Below are 19,558 nucleotides of genomic sequence, written 5' to 3'. Positions count from 1 at the left end.
TATACAACAACTTGTACCATACTAAACTCAAAAAATAAATACAGATTTAGATTAAGACCACCATAGGAACACTTACTACTCTCAAACCCACTATATGAGTACTTAATTACTACCTTCAAAGAGTACATGCATGTAGTTTTATTGAATTCAATAAAACATAAATAAACTAAAGGAAAATGATAGCTATTTCCTGAAACACTATTTTTGAAGAACCTTGTAGAAAAAAAAAAATAAAGAGGAATCAACTAGGCTTTTTTTTTTTTTTTTTTTTTTATCTATAATTAGTTTGGGGTTTTGGCATAGTGTAACTAATACAAGTTTTTTATTTATTTATTTATTTTAGTAAAGGAGATATATAGACTTGTAAGTTGTAACGCATATATTCTTTTTTAACCTTGTGCTTTGTTTTTTATGGGGCCAAAACAAGAATAAGACATGGCTACGAAGTAATGTTTCGTGGGGGCAAGCTTGGGCAGCTCCATAGCTAATTTTGGTGATCCCACGACAGCTACAACATGGGAATTTAGAATTAAATTGAAGTGTTTGATGTTTTTATTTCTTGTTTGGACTTTAATTTGCTTTGAAACAAAAGAGGGTTTTGCTTGCAAATTATTAATTCCTAAGCTAGCTAGTTCCTATAATTCCTGAAATTTACAATATTTTGATTCACGCTTGATTGATATGAAATACAATAAATGAAATAAAACGAAATAATATTTATTAAAGTAAAATATCAGTTGCTATTAATAATAATTTAACTTATCATCAAAACTACTTCTATCCATCGGCTCCAAAGATATTCTTAATTTGCTTTTTATTCTTTCAAAATCTATAGTGATAAATTCGTTAGGTTTTTCCTTGAATCTAAAGTTTTATATGGCCTTTATACAACACCTCGCTCTATCCTAATTACTTGAGATTAAGAAGATAATGAAATTAAAGTACTAGAGAAAGTCTCATGCATATATATATATAAGGTTACGTTACAAGTATTTTTCTTGACAATCTCTTATTCGATCTCTTTAAGTCTTACATCTATATATACTACATATACAATATAACTACGTACTATAGATATTTAACCCCATGATGTGCCGATCACGTTGAAGGTTGTCCAACTTTAGCACTTGAACCCTCATAACATCGATTATCCACCATGTGTTTTATAATGATTCCCTGAACAAAGCAAAAACATGAAAAAAACAAAAACAAATTAAATCATTTACTCTTATATTATGAATTTTTAAACAACTTGATAACATTACAAGCATTATATAATCAACAACTTTTTACAAAAACTAGTACTCCATGATAAATTAGCATGCAAATTTATCCATAGATAATTAAAGGCACTTGGATCAGTGTTTGTATTCAATGTACTGAACCTCCCCTACTTTGAGGATGGTCTTCTTAACTTACCACAACAATGCTATATTAACCTCTTTAAATTCAAAAGGAACTAAAATTGCAAGAGAAAAAAATTAACAAGATATGTACTTGCCTACGTACTTAGTTCAATCCTCCTCCTCCACCACCACCTCCTTTGCCTCCTCCGGAACCGCCTCCTCCTCCTCTGCCTCCTCCTTGGCTACCTCCTTGTCCTCCGCCAGAATGACCTTTGCCTCCTCCTTGAGTTCCTCCTGAGCCACCTTTGCTGCCTCCTTGACTACCCCCTTGTCCTCCGCCGGAACCACCTTTGCCTCCTCCTTGACTACCTCCTTGTCCTCCGCCGGAACCACCTTTGCCTCCTCCTTGACTACCCCCTTGTCCTCCGCCGGAACCACCTTTGCCTCCTCCTTGACTACCCCCTTGGCTTCCTCCGGAACCACCTTTGCCTCCTCCTTGACTACCTCCTTGTCCTCCGCCACCTCCTTTACCTCCTCCTCCTCCTTGACCACCTCCTTTACCTCCTTGTCCCCCGCCTTGACCACCTCCTTTATCTCCTTGTCCCCCGCCTTGACCACCTCCTTTACCTCCTTGTCCTCTGCCTTGGCCACCCCCTCTTGCCTGATCAATATCAAATTCTTCTTCTTCAAACCCTCCTCCACCTCTCCCTCCATGTCCTCCGCCACCCCCTCCATGTCCTCCTCCACCATACCCACCCCCTCCATGTCCTCCGCCACCATAACCACCTCCTCCGTGTCCTCCGCCATACCCACCTCCTCCGTGTCCTCCGCCATACCCACCTCCTCCGTGTCCGTTAATGTCTATGACCTCTTCTCCGCCACCTCCACCACCACCTCCTTTACCTCCTCCAGAGCCACCACCTTTACCTTTACCTCCTCCTTGGCCACCTCCACCTTTACCTCCTCCTTGTCCACCTCCACCTTTACCTCCTCCGGAGCCGCCACCTCCTATACCACCTTGACCTCCTCCTATACCTCCTCCTATACCTCCTTTACCACCACCTTGACCTCCTCCAGAACCACTTCCCTTACCTCCGGCTTGATTGATGTCAAACGCGGGAACTTCATCTTGTCCTCCTCCGCCGCCGCCTCCACCTCCTTTACCACCACCTTGGCCGCCTCCCCCTTTGCCACCTCCTTTGCCTCTTTGGTTAACTCCTTCCCTTGTGTCTTCTACAATCTCCCCATCAACTACATACGTACACATGCATGCAAATTATTATCACATATAATCGAATCATTATTTAAGTATATGTACAAGTCATATATAACATTACATTATTACATAAAGTTATTTGTTTAAATTATTAAATTCCACTAATATAATTAATTAGAACATGGAGTTTATATAATAGAAATGAAAACGCATGCTCACCTTTTCCAAGTGAAGAAATGAAGAGAGCCGAACCAAGCAAAAGTCCTAGCAAAATAAACGTCTTGAACGTCATTATATCTTGTTTTGGTAATGTTTTGATGAAATATTGAAGTAATATACTTTACTAAAATGGTAATAAAGCCAATTTATAGGCCAACATTTTGGGGTAAAATCGACATTCGGACGTAAATTGTAGTGTTGCATGTCACCAATAATCTAACACGTGGTGAATGTCATGTGAAGGTACGATGTTGGACGTGGTGACATGCCGAAGAGCAAGATTGACACTCGTTCACTTTGGTTGTATTGCATTTTGCTGATAGATTTTAAGTACTTTCTACTCCATCAATGCACTTGTCGTGTTTATAAAAACGTATCCTAATTTCTACTCTCTTTGTTTGGAATTAATTTAATAGTTATATTATTGTAATTGTAATTGTGTTTATTGTACAAGATATCTCACCAACATTAAAGATATTTTAGCCTAAATCATGATTAATACAGAATACAGATGGAGTGGCAATATAGAATACTACTCTTATCAACATATAGTCATAATAAACTAATTACTAAGAAGTATCTTAAACTATATTTTACAAAAATATGACAACTTTTTCGCACATCTTAAAATTATTTATGAATTGATCAACTTGTATTTAGACTAATTCCATATAATTGGATCATGAATATAATAATTATTGTTATTATTATTGCTGTTGATTAAATTTAGCTTTAACAATTTATTTTTTAGAAGGGAAAATATACAAAATGTTTTTTTTATCTCTTATTCAGATAGTCAAGATATTAACTCTAAGGCCCTGTTTGATTCACCTTAATTTTGCTGAACTGAAATTATTTATACTGAGCTGAACTTATTTTTACTGAACTGAACTTAACTTTACTGAACTGAACTGGAATTATTTTTTACTGATTTTCTATTATAATTCTTCTTTAAGAAAATTGAATTTTACTGAACTGAACTTATTTTTACTAAACTGAAATTATTTTTACTGAACTGAAATTAATTTTACTGAACTAAACTTATTTTACTAAACTGAAATTATTTTTACTTAATATTATTTTTTTAAGGTGAAAAGAACAGGAACTAACTTGTTAAATAAAAGAAAATAATGAAAAAAAATTGCTATCTAAAAAAGATAATTCAATTAATAATTAATTGTTTATAAACAATGCAACCTTTATTTCATTTTCAGAAAATTAAAAAAACAATTATGGAGTACTATTTGACGACAAAAAGACATGAACCTGCCCTAAATATCATACACTATTACATAGAGAAAAGAATTGAACTAGAAATAAGGTTAAGTCGAGAATGATAAGGCTTAATAAATTGGTATATAGCTTTCACAACCAACAAAAAAAAAAAAAAAAAAAATCTAGTATACAAACAAAGACCCATGCAGGCATGCAGTGAGACATGTCTCGGAGAATTTAAGAGCTGCAATCTAAATTCTCTATCACATACGAGTCTGGGCTGCATCCGCAATCAAAAGATATAATTGATTTGAGGAGATTTTATCCCAAAACGTACGTACTAGATCATATGTGTTGTTTGGGAGGCAACTTCAACACTCCACCTTAGGGTAAGTTTATCGGGGGTCTTGGAGTGAGTCTTGAGTAGAGTCTCACTCAAGACTCAAGCGTTAATGTGCTACAAGACTCATGTGAGTCTTGGAGTGAGTTTGTAAAATTAAAACTCTTCTCCAGACTTTGCATGTGACCAAAAATGCTGCAACATTTTCTCATTAGCCAACCAATTCTTGCCAACTCATCACCTATTATTAATAATGTTTATAATAATTTTTTAAAAAATAATTAAAAGTATTTAAAATAAATAAATATATATATTTTTGAGAAGATAAGTGAGTCTGAAGTGAGTCTTGGGATAATATATGAATTTGGAGAAACTCTTGTATAAATCTGAATAATAAAAAAAAAAATTAAAGTCTAGAGTCTGGGGATAAACTCGCCCTTTAATAATTTAAGGCCACTTTAATAATTTAATTCGTCACATGTGATGTGTTTCATGGGGCTAGAGCACATTTTTCATTCTCTTTTCTACGGAGTATTATATGGAAGATCCATGTTTTATACTCCCTTCATTTTTCTATTTAAGTTCTACTCACTTTCTGTTTTCATCCGTTTTTTTTTTTTTGTCTAAAATGTACTCACTTTTACTTTATTTTTGATGATATTTTTTTTATTCATTTTTTTATCACTCATAATCCCACTTTATAGGACCTAATTTTATTTTTTTAATAAATCCCTTTCTATCTCTTTTTTCTGTGATACAAAGACACTGACATGGATGGTCGCCATTTTCTTAAACACAAGCTGACATGACACTTTTACAAACAAACAAACTTATTTGGAACACATAAACTTGTACCCAAAAATAGAAAAACAAAAGAAAATTAAATATAGTAGAATGAGAGATATTTCTTGAAAGTTTGTATAATTGTATCAACAAAGAATTAATTATGTATTAATATATATTCACAATTCACAAACATTATTATAGTACGAGTAGTTCAAAAGGGAGTTACTTCTTCATTAATAGAATAAAGATCTCAAAAAAAATGTTTAAATTGCTTAAGCTATCTTTAAAAGTTTTTAGTCACATGCGATGATAAAAGACTGGAATTGACGAATTGTGACATATAAAAGAGAAAATACGAGAGATGTCTATTATGAACTAATTACGTACTGTTAAATTAGATTCTATAGTGTCGGGTTATGTAATTATATTATCGATATTGCTAACGAGCGCTGCGGGGCGTTAGATAAAGATAACTTATATTGGTTGAAATGGTATTAAGTTAGAAATTCATGACAAAATCACGCATTGTTCGGTGTAATTAATGTTAATTTTACTCTAATATTTGCACTTTAATTCTCTTATCTAACGCCCCCGGGGCGCTCATTAGCTTTTGCGTTATACTATATTCAATTTATCTTAAGTCGAGTTGATAAATAGGGTACTAATATAATAAATATTCAGGTTGGGTTGATTAGGATTAGGTTGACTCATGTCATCGGATCTATAATGGTTTGGGATGAATTCAGGTCTAGTTTAACTCATGTCATATCGAATCTCATGTTCAATCAAGCTAGTTAGATAGCAAGTTTGACTTAGGCCTGATTCTCTTCACCTTAATTTTGCCGAACTGAAATTATTTTTACTGAATTGAAATTATTTTTGCTGAACTTAAATTATTTTTACTGAACTTAAATTAATTTTACTGAACTGAAATTATTTTTGCTGAACTAAAATTATTTTTACTAATTTTTTATTATAATTCTTCTTTAAGAAAACTAAATTTTACTGAACTGAACTTATTTTTTCTGAACTGAAATTATTTTTACTGAACTGGAATTATTTTTACTAAACTGAACTTATTTTTACTTAACTGAACTAATTTTTACTGAACTGAACTTATTATTTTTTTTAAGGTGAATAGAACATAGACTATATTTAGGTAAGGCTCAGATCAAATGGTTGTCAACTTTTGACAAATCTAATTGCATGGGTAGAATATATATAATAAAAATGGAAGGAAAAGAAAGAAACAAGGGTTTTCTATATGGTAACCTTGTTAATTTCACTTTTCTACGTTAGTGCCCCAACGTTTATCACTTTCCACACTATAACCCTATTATTCATTTTGTTTCCATACGGTAACCTTGTCGTTATCCCGCCGTTAAAAATTCCGCTAGTGGGGCCCACTCTCAATTTATTAATATTTTTTTATTGATTTGCGCGTTGGAAAATATTGCACTAAAGGTTTTCAGGGCTATTTTGGTGCTTAAGGGTCCAAATTGAGCTCAGATTTGGCAAAAAATAACTTAAATGCCTCGTTTTTCTTATTAAGTAATGTCTCGATTTACGTGTTCACGTTTTAATACTTATAACAAGGCATTTACATTATTTTTTTGTGAAATCTGAGTTCAATTTGGACCCTTGAGGACCAAAATAGCCCCCCTAAAACCTTTAACGGAACATTTTCCAGCGCGCAAATTGATTAAGAAAATATTAATAAACTGAGAGTGGACCCCACTAACGGAATTGTTTACGGCGGGATAACGACAAGGTTACTGTATGGAAACAAAATGTATATTGGGGTTACAGTGTAGAAAGTGATATATGTTGGGGCACAACGTAGAAAAGCGAAATTAACAGGCTTAGGGTCTGTTCTCTTACGTTGAAATTCAGTTCAGTTCAGTTCAGCTCAGCTCCTAATTTCCTTCTCTTATAAAATATTCATTTCAGTTCAATTCAGTCAATGAGAACATACCCTTACTATATAGAAAAACCCAAGAAACAACGTATGTCCACATAATATATATTATGAATGGATAACAACGAATTGAAGTCCATAGGAAGTCCACATTAAATGCATAATAATGCTATGAATCCTACTAAAAAAAAAAATGCAAAACGAAGTATATACATATAGAAAAATCAAATACTAGAAAAAAAAAAAAAAAAAAAAAAAAAAAAAAAAAAAGTATATTCCGTATGTCTCTAATCAATAATTGAGCTTTGTATTGATTCAAAATCCAATTTTCATGGTTAAAACTTATTACTCCGTAATACTAACCTAAATTTCTCCAAAATTCTTAAAATGAAACGTAGATAACAATACTTTAATTGTTAATTTCAATTCAAATTTTCGCCAATCCATGAAACTAATGCTAATGATATGCTCTTACAATTATAACAAAATTGAAAAAATATAAGATCAAATTAACAACATATACAATGAAACTCTTTCAGCTACATGCAGTGAATGGCAGATTGCATTAAATATTTGTTCATGATAATAAATTAGATCTATGAATTCAACATCCAACTACAACTAAACTTTGATCATTAAATTAAATCTGGTACGGTACGTTCCTGCACCATGTTTCCTAGGGCTTATTATATAAGGTATGTAAATGAACACAATATTCATCATCAAAATTTCATCAATCAAATCATCAAATTTGTTGAGTTTTTATTACAAAAATGGTTTCTAAGGTTTTTCTTCTATTGGCTCTTTTGGCTATTGTTTTTCTCATCTCTTCTGAGGTTTCAGCTAAAGACTTGACTCAAACTTCCACTAATTCCGAACAAATTAAGGGTAAGCTAGTTTTCCATAATCTTTCAATGTAAATAACCTAGCTAGTCGAGTGATATGATCGTTACATATTTTAAATTCAGGTTGGAGTCAATTTTATAAAAATGCATATGCTGCCATGTAAAAGTTACATTTAAACTATTTTTCGTGCACGTATAACTTTTAATGTCTAATAATAATGACTTATTGTGGAGTATAGTGTCGTCAGTTCGTCACATACTCACATGAGATATGTAGACCTTTGAAACTTTTTCCTCTGATTCTCTTTAAAAATTGCAATAGTTTGACTGATAATGCAGGCTTGTTCTCTTTAAATTATTTTCAGTTTGATTTAACTTCAATAAGTTTAGTTTTTAATTTTTTTCTCTCATAAAATATTCAGTTCAGCTCAGCTCAGCTCAATCAATCATAGCAGGCCCTGCACATGTTAATGTGCAACTTTTTAACTACTTCATATATTATTAATAAGAAGTATAAAAAGTTGATATAATAATGTCTATATAAATAAAGACTAATCCAAAAATATATTACATAACAGCAAATGTATTATTATATGTTGGTAAAAAAAAAAAAAAAAAACAAAAACAAAAGTATAGTTAAAGTAAGTATATAAATTGTGTAAAAAAATCAAATGGTTGCAATTATCATAAAAAAAAGGAATTTTTTTTAAATTACCACCAAAAAATTTAACCATTTTCGAAGTAACCACCTATTTTTTTTTATTTTAAATTAACACCCCTTAAATTAAATAAATGCTCAAATTACCACCCATTTTAAAAATTCGGTGGATTTTCCGTCTGTGAGCCCCACCTAACGCTAGTTTTGACCTTTAGACTGATTTTTTTCCCCGATTTTTCTCTTTAAAACGCTCTCCTAACTTCAATTCACATTTTTCTCTTTGGAATTTGGTACAATTTATTGAAGGAAATGTGAATTAAAGTTTAGAGAGCATTTTATAGAGAAAAATCGGGGGGAAATCAGTCAAAAGGGTCAAAGAAAGTGTTAGGTGGGGCCTACAGACGGAAAATCCACCGAATCTTTGAAATGAGTGGTAATTTGAGTATTTATTTAATTTAAGAGGTGGTAATTTAAAATAAAAAATTAACCTGATGGTTAGTTCTAAAATGGTTACATTTTTGGGTGGTAATTTAAATATTAACCTAAAAAAGAAGATAATTTTTGTACAACCATTGTAAATGCTAGGTCACCCCGCCCTTGTGGCTCTCTAAACAACCAAAAAAAAAAAAAAAAAAAAAATTGTAAATACTAGGTAAATTTAAATTATTAATAAAATAAATTATAAGTAACTTATTTTGAAGCCAACACCCATTAGAGTAATTAATAATGTTCATGTGTGAATGTAACAAACTAACAATGTCAATATTTTGCAGATAAGAAAGTTGACACCAAAGTGGAGGATGCCAAGTACGGATACGGTGGATACCCGGGCGGAGGATACGGTGGCTACCCAGGTGGTGGTTATGGAGACCGAGGTGGCGGATATGGACGCCGAGGTGGATATGGTGATCGAGGAGGATACGGAGGCCGTGGAGGATATGGAGGCCGAGGCGGATACGGAGGAGAATGCGGGCGTTACGGTTGCTGCTACCGTGGATACAATGGTTGTAGAAGGTGTTGTGCTTATGCTGGTGAGGCCGTTGAAAACAAGCCTCATAACTAAGAACTAATAATTTATAATAAACAGGCCTATGGTTTGTTAGTTTATCATTAATTAAGCTGCTTAATTACTATGTAATCGTATGAGTGGAGTTGTATTATTATCTAATACTACGTACGTACTATGTTCAACGTAATAATGTATGGTGTTTGTGTGAAGTTTAAAGAGAATGTAATATGATGATGTATTAATAATGTATTATGCATCTTTAATTTCCTTTTCTATAATACGAGTACTAATAATATTATCTTCTACCACGTACTTTAATTGAATCAATATATATATATAAGCCTTTTCTTGTACTCTCTAAGCTCTCTCTCACCCTCTCAAATCTTTCCAACACTCTCTTTCTCAAAACTTCATCATATTTGGGTGTATAAGAACTTTGATCCATACATCGTTACAAATTGTTGTTGTATGTAGTCTTCAATTACTGAGTTTTTGTGGGAATATTGTCCCAGATAGAAAGAATATGAGAAGTTGGTCTTATTTTTTAATTTTTTTTTATTTATTTTTTATTTAGTGTTCCATCTGGTTCACCCTTTAGGCTAATCCGGATTCGGGGATTAGTTCTAGGTGGTTAGGTTCCAGTCCCCTCCCGATTGTTATTGCGGGAGATCGAACACGGGTCCTCCCTACCAAGTGTAACTAGTGTGTACTATGTGTATTATGAGTTGTAAGCCCTTTTTGTGTGAGCTTGGTTATGGGCTTACTAGTAAATGATTAGTAGTATGTGCCAATTATTTAATTAATATTTTTTAAAAAAAAATTGGGATAATATAGGAGGCAGTTATTTTAATAAAATAACTGTCATACTTATCTTTATATAATGGTTTAATTGGCAGTGGAAAGCTAAACGCCGCCCTCAAATACCTAACTAACGCCCGCAAAATAAAATAAAATTACAAATTTACCTTATTTAAAAAAAACTACTCCCCTCAAATAGAATTTGATACTGGTCTCCAAAGGTTCAAGCTTTTTCCATATTGACATACACGATCAAGTATCAAGTAGTGATACGAATCAACATTCAATCCCAACTTATATATTTACAACACAATGAATTAATCTCAAACAACAGATTTTTAGTGCTTAATATAATTCAATATCAAGCATAATCAAAACTAACGCCAAACTATGATTAATTTGTATATCATGATACTACCAAGATTAACATCATAGATTAATCGCATGATTTACATCATAGATTAATTGTTAGTTTGTCCCTCATATTTCTGAGTCTACCATTGATTTACATCATAGATTAATTCGTATCTCATCATAGATCCCAGTAGACATTATAAATATCAAACAACAACACTAAAAACCGTTTTTTTAAAAACCATTTCTAAAAAAGGGGGGGAACCGCCCAAATTTTTCGAACCACCGAGGCTCAAACGCCCAGTTGTTCGAAATTTCTAGGCGTTTCATCTCAACCGCCCAGAAATTTCGAACAACCATACGGTCGTTCGAACGAACTGGGCGTTTGAGCCTAGATTGGTCAAAATTTTTGGGCGTTTGAACCCGATTTCAGAATATAAATAAATAAATAAAGCTTGTCTCCGGCGACCGCCATTCCCTTGTTCTTCTTCGTTATTTCCACGGCTAACTGTGTAGATTGAGAAATTGGAGGTGGTGGTGGGTGGTTAAAAGATCAGAGGAGGTGGTAGTGATAAAATCTTGAATTTCAAGATGGTTAAAAGTTGTGGGTGATAAAAGGACGCGGTAGTGGTGGTGGTGGTGGTGTGGAGAGTGAATTGTTTTTAGGAGAGAGAAAAGGGAGTGAGGGTTTGGGGGGTTAAATTGTGTTTGGGGGTTAAATTCCTTTTTTTTTTTATGTAAGGGTAAATTTGTAAAAATATTTTACTTTGCGGGCGTTAGTTATAGATTCGAGGGAGATATTTAACAACCCCAAATTTTATGAGTTTTTCATATTCTTTCTGATAAACGTTTTTTTCTCAAAAAGAAAACATTTCCATGGAGAGTGAAAATTGTGTTGTGTTTTCATTCTTAGAAATAGGATAATCCTGAGGGTAAATTAGCATAGGAATTCCCATCAGCATCGTAATGGGGGCTAATATTATCCTAAGGACAGAGATTAATCTCGTCCTATTCAATTTGTATTTTCATTGTAATTAGTTTTCATATTTTCTGTAATTATAATTTCTAAATTAGTTATTCATGTTCTGTTTCCTACAACATTGCCATAATTGAAAACCGAGAGTTTATCTCATGAGGTTATCCATGTTGGAAATAGTAATGCAAACGGATGACTCGCGCCCGATCGGGCGGCTCTCGCCCGATCGGGCGGAGGTAGTCAAGGAAAAATAGGGAACTCTCGCGCCCGATCGGGCGGGCTTCGCCCGACCGGGCGACGGACAAGAGTTTTCCTACGAGGTCTCTCGCGCCCGATCGGGCGGGCTTCGCCCGACCGGGCGGCGGACTCGAGTTTTTGACGATCCCGATCGGGCGGCTTCGCCCGATGGCTCGCCCGGAATGGGGATTTCAGATCGCCCGACCGGGCGCGACACTACGTCTGGAGAAGCTCGATCTCGCGCCCGATCGGGCGGCAGCTCGCCCGATCGGGCCCGCCTTTTTCCTAGGTCGGTTTGCTTACATGTTTCCTTTTTCCAGGACTCATATAAATACGAATCTTACCTTTTCATGACATTTATTCACTTTCGAGCCGAAAAACACAAACCTACCTTTTGAGATCTGAACAGTTCTTGAGCAATTCCACTCTTCGAGTTCGGGTGCACGGATTACGGAGAGAGTTGCGTTAAACTTGGGGGGCGTGCGTCACTAGGAAACTTGTACCGGTGGTGGCGTATTTCGCTTCTAAGGCAGTGGATTTTGTTCCACGGCGCGACTGTGAGTTTGGGATCTTCAATCCAGGAAAGTTCTAATCTTTTATTGTTTGTTATTGATTTCAACAGTTATTTTACCAACAATTTAGAAGCGAAATATAGAATTTGATTTATTCTGTTGATATCATGACTAGCAATTCTCAAACTCGTCTATACCTAGATTTGTCTAAGGTTGAGTCTCTTGATGGAATTTATTATAAGAGATGGTCACAAAGGATGTTGATTGCTTTTGAACAAGTAGAGATTGATTATGTTTTGTATAGGGATGCTCCAAAATCCATTGAGCAAACCAATACCATGATTGAAATTCCTAGTACTCCTGCTCCTGGGAATAAAGAATCTAGTTCTAGTCAAAGGATCACTACTATTATTGCTAATGAATCTGAAATCAAGAAATTTGATCGTGATAATAAATTCGTTATAGGTCATCTTTTGAACAGCATGAAAAACAACATATTTGATTTGTATGTTAATATGAAATCTGCTAAGGAGATGTGGGAGTCTTTAGAGAAGAAATATGGTGCTGATGATGCTGGGAAAAAGAAGTATGTGACTGGAAATTGGTTGAATTTCAAATTGGTTGATACAAAGCCTATTATGGACCAAGTCCATGTGTATGAAAATTATGTTGCTGAAATTCTTGCTCAGGGTATGAAGATGTGTGAAATCCTTTAGGCTAATGTTTTGATTGAAAAATTGCCTGATTCCTGGTCTGATTATAGAAATCACCTCAAGCATAAAAAGAGGGATCTAACCCTAGAAGAACTTGTGAGCCACATGAAGATTGAGGAAGCCAATAGGCTTAAGGATGTTTCCTCTAAGCCTAAGAATGTGTTAGCAATCAAGGCTAACCTTGTTGAATCTGGTGCTGACTCTGACAAGAAATCAAGTGATAATCGTGCCAAGAAGGGGAGCTCTGAGAAGAAGGGAAATCTCCAAGCTAAGGGCAAGATTGGGAAGAAAGTCACTGTCAAGTGTTGGTCATGTGGTGAAGTAGGGCACTTTGCTTCACAATGCAAAAACAAGAAGAAGAAAAATCTGAAATCGAGTGGAGGAATCAAGGGTCATGCTCATCTGGTTGAGAATGAGGATGGAGATGTCATTGCTGCAGTTGTTTCTGAAGTCAGCCTGGTTGAGAACAACAGTGAATGGATCGTGGACACTGGTGCATCTAAACACTTCTGTGCTAACAAGGACGTGTTTGTCAGTATGGAAGATGCAAAGGAAGGTGAACAAGTCTACATGGGAAATTAAAGCAGCTCTGAGGTACTTGGAAAGGGCAAAGTGGTTCTGAAGCTGACTTCAGGGAAGACCTTGGCTCTTCACAATGTGCTGTATGTTCCTTCTCTTCGTAGAAATTTAATTTCTGGTGCTTTGTTGAACAAAGTAGGAGTTAAGTTAGTTTTTGATGCTAATAAACTTGTGTTAACCCGTAATGGGGAGTATGTTGGAAAGGGTTACCTTAGTGGGGGCCTATTTGTTCTTGAGATTGTAACTGTTCCTTTAATGAATAAGATTTCTACTTCTGCTTATATTGTTGAGTCCTTTGAATTATGGCATAGTAGATTGGGTCATGTTGGTGCAACAAAATTGAAACAAATGAAAGTTTAAATTTGCTCCCAAATATGTCATTAGATGGATTTGAAAAATGTGAAGTGTGTGCGGAGTCTAAATTCGTGAAGAAACCCTACAAATCTGTCACAAAGAGAGAGACCACACCACTTGAGCTAATTCATTCAGATTTAGCAGACTTTAAGAACTTGGAAAGTAGAGGCGGGAAACGCTACTATATCACCTTCGTTGATGATTGTTCTAGATATAGCAAGGTGTATCTTTTAAGGACGAAGGATGAAGCTGAGTCCAAGTTTCTTGTGTATAAGGCAGAGGTAGAAAATCAGTTGGAGCGGAAAATAAAGAGAGTTCGCTCAGATAGGGGTGGAGAGTACTGCTCCGATTTCCTCAAGGATTTATTTGAAAGTGAGGGAATCATTCACGAAGTTTCGGCCCCGTATACTCCGCAGCAAAATGGTGTGGCAGAGAGGAAAAATAGGACCTTGAAGGAAATGATGAATGCAATGCTCCTAAGTTCCGGGTTTCCAGACAATTTGTGGGGTGAAGCGGTTCTATCAGCTAATTATGTACAGAACAGAGTAACTCACAAGAAGTTAGACAAGACTCCATATGAAATATGGAAGGGTTATGCTCCAAACTTGAATCACGTGAAAGTGTGGGGGTGTCTAGCTAAGGTGGGCTATCCATCGTTCAAGCGCTCAACTATAGGTTCTAGGACCTATGATACAGTATTCATTGGCTACGCTGAGGATAGTGTCGCATACAGGTTTATGAGTCTGGAAGATCGCTCTATATCTGAATCTCGTGATGCAGAGTTCTTTGAACAGGTATTTCCTTTGAAGAAAAATTTAGTTACTAACGATGTTTCTTCAGTTCCTTCATCTATAGAGCCAGAAGATACTTCCCCTAGGATTGAAAGTGAGATTCAACCTAGGAGAAGTAAAAGGCAAAGATTGGAGACAAGCTTTGGACCTGATTTCCTAACAGTCTTTATAGCAGAGTGCGGAAATCTAGGTGAGTTCGAAGATGATCTAGATAAGATCATGCTGTGTCTACAGGTTGTGGATGAAGATCCGAAATCGTTTGAAGAAGCTATGAGTTCAGTGGATGCAACCTTCTGGAAGGAAGCTGTAAATAGTGAGCTTGACTCAATCATGTCAAATGGAACCTGGAAGCTTGTGGACCTGCCAAAAGGGAGCAGAGCTATTGGGTGCAAGTGGATTTTCAAGAGAAAAATGAGAACCGATGGCACCGTGGAAAGGTTCAAAGCTAGATTGGTGATTAGAGGATTCACTCAAAAATTTGGCCTTGATTATTTTTATACTTATTCTCCGGTGACTAAAATTGCCACTATTCGTGTTTTGTTTGCCTTAGCTTCATCTTACAACTTGATTGTGCATCAGATGGATGTTAAGACAGCTTTTCTGAATGGCGATTTGGAGGAGGAGATCTACATGGAGCAACCTCCGGGTTTTGTAGTTCCTGGGATGGAGAATAAGGTGTGCAGACTAAAGAAATCCTTATATGGCTTGAAACAAGCTCCGAAGCAATGGTATGAAAAGTTTCATAAAACTATTCTTAGTTTTGGTTTTGTTGTCAATGGTAGTGATGCATGTGTGTACTCTAAGATGTTTGGTGCGCAATGTGTGATATTATGCCTGTATGTTGACGACATGCTCCTGTTTGGCACAAACATGTATGTCATAAATGAAACTAAGAAATATTTAAATTCAAAGTTCGAGATGAAGGATTTGGGAGAGGTAGATGTGATCCTTGGTGTTAAAGTTACTAAAACCAAGAAAGGGTATTTTCTGTCTCAGTCTCATTATGTGGAGAAAATTCTGAAGAACTTTAATTGTTTTGATTTGCCTCCATTGAGAACTCCTTTTGATCCTTCTGGAACTTTGGTGAAAAATGTGGGGGACGGTGTGTCTCAAACTGAATATGCTAAGGTGCTTGGTAGTCTGATGTTTTTGATGAATTGCACTCGCCCTGATATTGCTTTTGTTGTTAGTAGACTTAGTCGCTATACTCATTGTCCTAGTGAGCAACATTGGGTTGCTTTGAGGCGTGTGCTCAGATATCTATGTGGAACCATGTCTTGGGGATTGAATTTTGTTGGTCATCCTTTGGTTCTTGAAGGGTATTGTGATGCAAATTGGGTAACGGATAGTGATGAAACAAGCTCTACAAGTGGCTATGTGTTTACCCTTAGTGGGGGTGCAGTTTCATGGAAGTCTGGTAAGCAGACGTGTATAGCTAGATCAACTATGGAAGCAGAGTTCATCGCGTTGGATCTTGCTACACAAGAGGCAGATTGGTTGAGAAATTTGCTTATTGATATTCCTTTGTGGGGGAAGCCGTCACCACCTGTTTCTATGCATTGTGATTCACAAGCCGCTATATGTGTTGCTAAAAATAGCGTTTACAACGGTAAGAAAAGGCACATAAGAGTTAGACATGAGTCTGTGAGGCAGTTTATTATGAATGGGGTTATTTCATTGGACTATGTTCGAACAGAGAAAAACCTGGAAGACCCTTTTACTAAGGGTTTGAGTCGTAGACTAGTGGTGGAGTCATCAACTGGTATGGGTTTAGGACCTTTGTTGTAATGACTTGAAATGGTAGCTATTCTATCTATGTGACATGATACATTGGTTTTTAATAAATCAGGAACCTGTTTTGGTTATTTTGTTTCATTGGAATGAATCATGTGGATTTGTTATATGTGTATCATGTGTTTGAATCTATTACTCTATAAGAGTGGTAAGTTTTACCAGTTAGATTCTGCTAGGATGAGTTTATCTCTTAATGTCATTAGTCCAGTTGTTTTCTGAGCAGGGATAGATTGAGGTTCTTAAGAGAGTTAAGACCTTTGTCCCAGTAGCTCTTAAAATAGGATAGATAATGACACCGAAAGTTGAAGGGTTGAACTTATGTTCTTAATGTTCTAGATCCATTGCATGGATTTATTAGGTTTGCAAGGTGCTTAAACATGTTTAAGCCTGCAGGGAGAGACCTTTGAATTTGCTGGGAACGTGTGTGAGTAACACATAGGATAAAAACCTACGTGAGTACGAGAGGTGGCCTCTCTCAACATTCAATCCCAGCTTATATATTTACAACACAATGAATTAATCTCAAACAACAGATTTTTAGTGCTTAATATAATTCAATATCAAACATAATCAAAACTAACGCCAAACTATGATTAATTCGTATATCATGATACTACCAAGATTAACATCATAGATTAATCGCATGATTTACATCATAGATTAATTGTTAGTTTGTCCCTCATATTTCTGAGTCTACCATTGATTTACATCATAGATTAATTCGTATCTCATCATAGATCCTAGTAGACATTATAAATATCAAACAACAACACTAAAAACCATTTTTTTTAAAAACCATTTCTAAAAAAGAGGGGGAACCGCCCAAATTTTTCGAACCACCGAGGCTCAAACGCCCAGTTGTTCGAAATTTCTAGGCGTTTCATCTCAACCGCCCAGAAATTTCGAACAACCATACGGTCGTTCGAACGAACTGGGCGTTTGAGCCTAGATTGGTCAAAATTTTTGGGCGTTTGAACCCGATTTCAGAATATAAATAAATAAATAAAGCTTGTCTCCGGCGACCGCCATTCCCTTGTTCTTCTTCGTTATTTCCACGGCTAACTGTGTAGATTGAGAAATTGGAGGTGGTGGTGGGTGGTTAAAAGATCAGAGGAGGTGGTAGTGATAAAATCTTGAATTTCAAGATGGTTAAAAGTTGTGGGTGATAAAAGGACGCGGTAGTGGTGGTGGTGGTGGTGTGGAGAGTGAATTGTTTTTAGGAGAGAGAAAAGGGAGTGAGGGTTTGGGGGGTTAAATTGTGTTTGGGGGTTAAATTCCTTTTTTTTTATGTAAGGGTAAATTTGTAAAAATATTTTACTTTGCGGGCGTTAGTTATAGATTCGAGGGAGATATTTAACAACCCCAAATTTTATGAGTTTTTCATATTCTTTCTGATAAACGTTTTTTTCTCAAAAAGAAAACATTTCCATGGAGAGTGAAAATTGTGCTGTGTTTTCATTCTTAGAAATAGGATAATCCTGAGGGTAAATTAGCATAGGAATTCCCATCAGCATCGTAATGGGGGCTAATATTATCCTAAGGACAGAGATTAATCTCGTCCTATTCAATTTGTATTTTCATTGTAATTAGTTTTCATATTTTCTGTAATTATAATTTCTAAATTAGTTATTCATGTTCTGTTTCCTACAACATTGCCATAATTGAAAACCGAGAGTTTATCTCATGAGGTTATCCATGTTGGAAATAGTAATGCAAACGGATGACTCGCGCCCGATCGGGCGGCTCTCGCCCGATCGGGCGGAGGTAGTCAAGGAAAAATAGGGAACTCTCGCGCCCGATCGGGCGGGCTTCGCCCGACCGGGCGACGGACAAGAGTTTTCCTACGAGGTCTCTCGCGCCCGATCGGGCGGGCTTCGCCCGACCGGGCGGCGGACTCGAGTTTTTGACGATCCCGATCGGGCGGCTTCGCCCGATGGCTCGCCCGGAATGGGGATTTCAGATCGCCCGACCGGGCGCGACACTACGTCTGGAGAAGCTCGATCTCGCGCCCGATCGGGCGGCAGCTCGCCCGATCGGGCCCGCCTTTTTCCTAGGTCGGTTTGCTTACGTGTTTCCTTTTTCCAGGACTCATATAAATACGAGTCTTACCTTTTCATGACATTTATTCACTTTCGAGCCGAAAAACACAAACCTACCTTTTGAGATCTGAACAGTTCTTGAGCAATTCCACTCTTCGAGTTCGGGTGCACGGATTACGGAGAGAGTTGCGTTAAACTTGGGGGGCGTGCGTCACTAGGAAACTTGTACCGGTGGTGGCGTATTTCGCTTCTAAGGCAGTGGATTTTGTTCCACGGCGCGACTGTGAGTTTGGGATCTTCAATCCAGGAAAGTTCTAATCTTTTATTGTTTGTTATTGATTTCTACAGTTATTTTACCAACAATCCACAAAGATCTGCAATCCATTCACTTCTACAATGTCACACTGAAGATTATTATATACACTTACATATGTGATACATTAGAGGGTATTGTTTTCTTATTTGATGAATAAAGAGCAATAATCATCAAAATAAGAAAACACGAACTTGAAAATTTTAAGGGGTTGTTAAACAACGCTCTCATTTTACAAGGTATCGCTCCCATTTTAATAAAACTTCCGTATTTACCCCTCGTAAATAAATACTCACGGCAACAATAAAAATACTAATACTCAAATAATCACAAATTTACTCAATTAATCACAAAAATACTAATTACTCGATTAATCACAAAATTAATAATTATTCTAATAAAAATTATGATAAAAATACAAAGATTGCACTAATAAGTTTGATTAATTAAAAAAATATACTTGTACATATACATCCCCCTAAAAAATTAGGATCCACTATGGATCCTAATTTAAGGTGGATGTTTATTTCAATTTTTTTTTAAAGT

The 19,558-nt window shown here is 35.9% G+C and overlaps 1 protein-coding gene and 1 long non-coding RNA gene across 2 annotated transcripts; one reads left to right on the top strand and one right to left on the bottom strand.

The window, feature by feature from the left end:
• Window positions 1–973: 973 nt before the first annotated feature.
• On the bottom strand, window positions 974–1,941 carry LOC145559410 (uncharacterized). Its single transcript, XR_014092712.1, has 2 exons — window positions 1,502–1,941; window positions 974–1,176 (listed from the first exon to the last, which is right to left on the bottom strand). It is a non-coding gene; the product is annotated as an uncharacterized LOC145559410 (long non-coding RNA).
• Window positions 1,942–7,705: 5,764 nt separating this feature from the next.
• LOC145559409 (glycine-rich protein-like) lies at window positions 7,706–9,773 on the top strand. Its single transcript, XM_081620834.1, has 2 exons — window positions 7,706–7,928; window positions 9,317–9,773. Exons 1-2 carry the CDS (start codon window positions 7,814–7,816, stop codon window positions 9,604–9,606), a joined length of 405 nt encoding a protein of 134 aa, XP_081476960.1. The 5' UTR covers window positions 7,706–7,813; the 3' UTR covers window positions 9,607–9,773.
• Window positions 9,774–19,558: the final 9,785 nt, after the last annotated feature.

The sequence above is a fragment of the Chenopodium album genome, chromosome 9, assembly GCF_948465745.1.
Source record: "Chenopodium album chromosome 9, dcCheAlbu1.1, whole genome shotgun sequence".
Classification (NCBI taxonomy): domain Eukaryota; kingdom Viridiplantae; phylum Streptophyta; class Magnoliopsida; order Caryophyllales; family Amaranthaceae; genus Chenopodium; species Chenopodium album.
This window is presented reverse-complemented; position numbering and strand designations above follow the sequence as displayed.

Bases quoted from the DNA above. Each gene is read 5' to 3' on its own strand.
- LOC145559409 (XM_081620834.1), top strand. From the start codon at position 7,814: ATGGTTTCTAAGGTTTTTCTTCTATTGGCTCTTTTGGCTATTGTTTTT. The intron at 7,929-9,316 runs GTAAGCTAGTTT...AATATTTTGCAG, and splicing joins TAATTCCGAACAAATTAAGG to ATAAGAAAGTTGACACCAAA.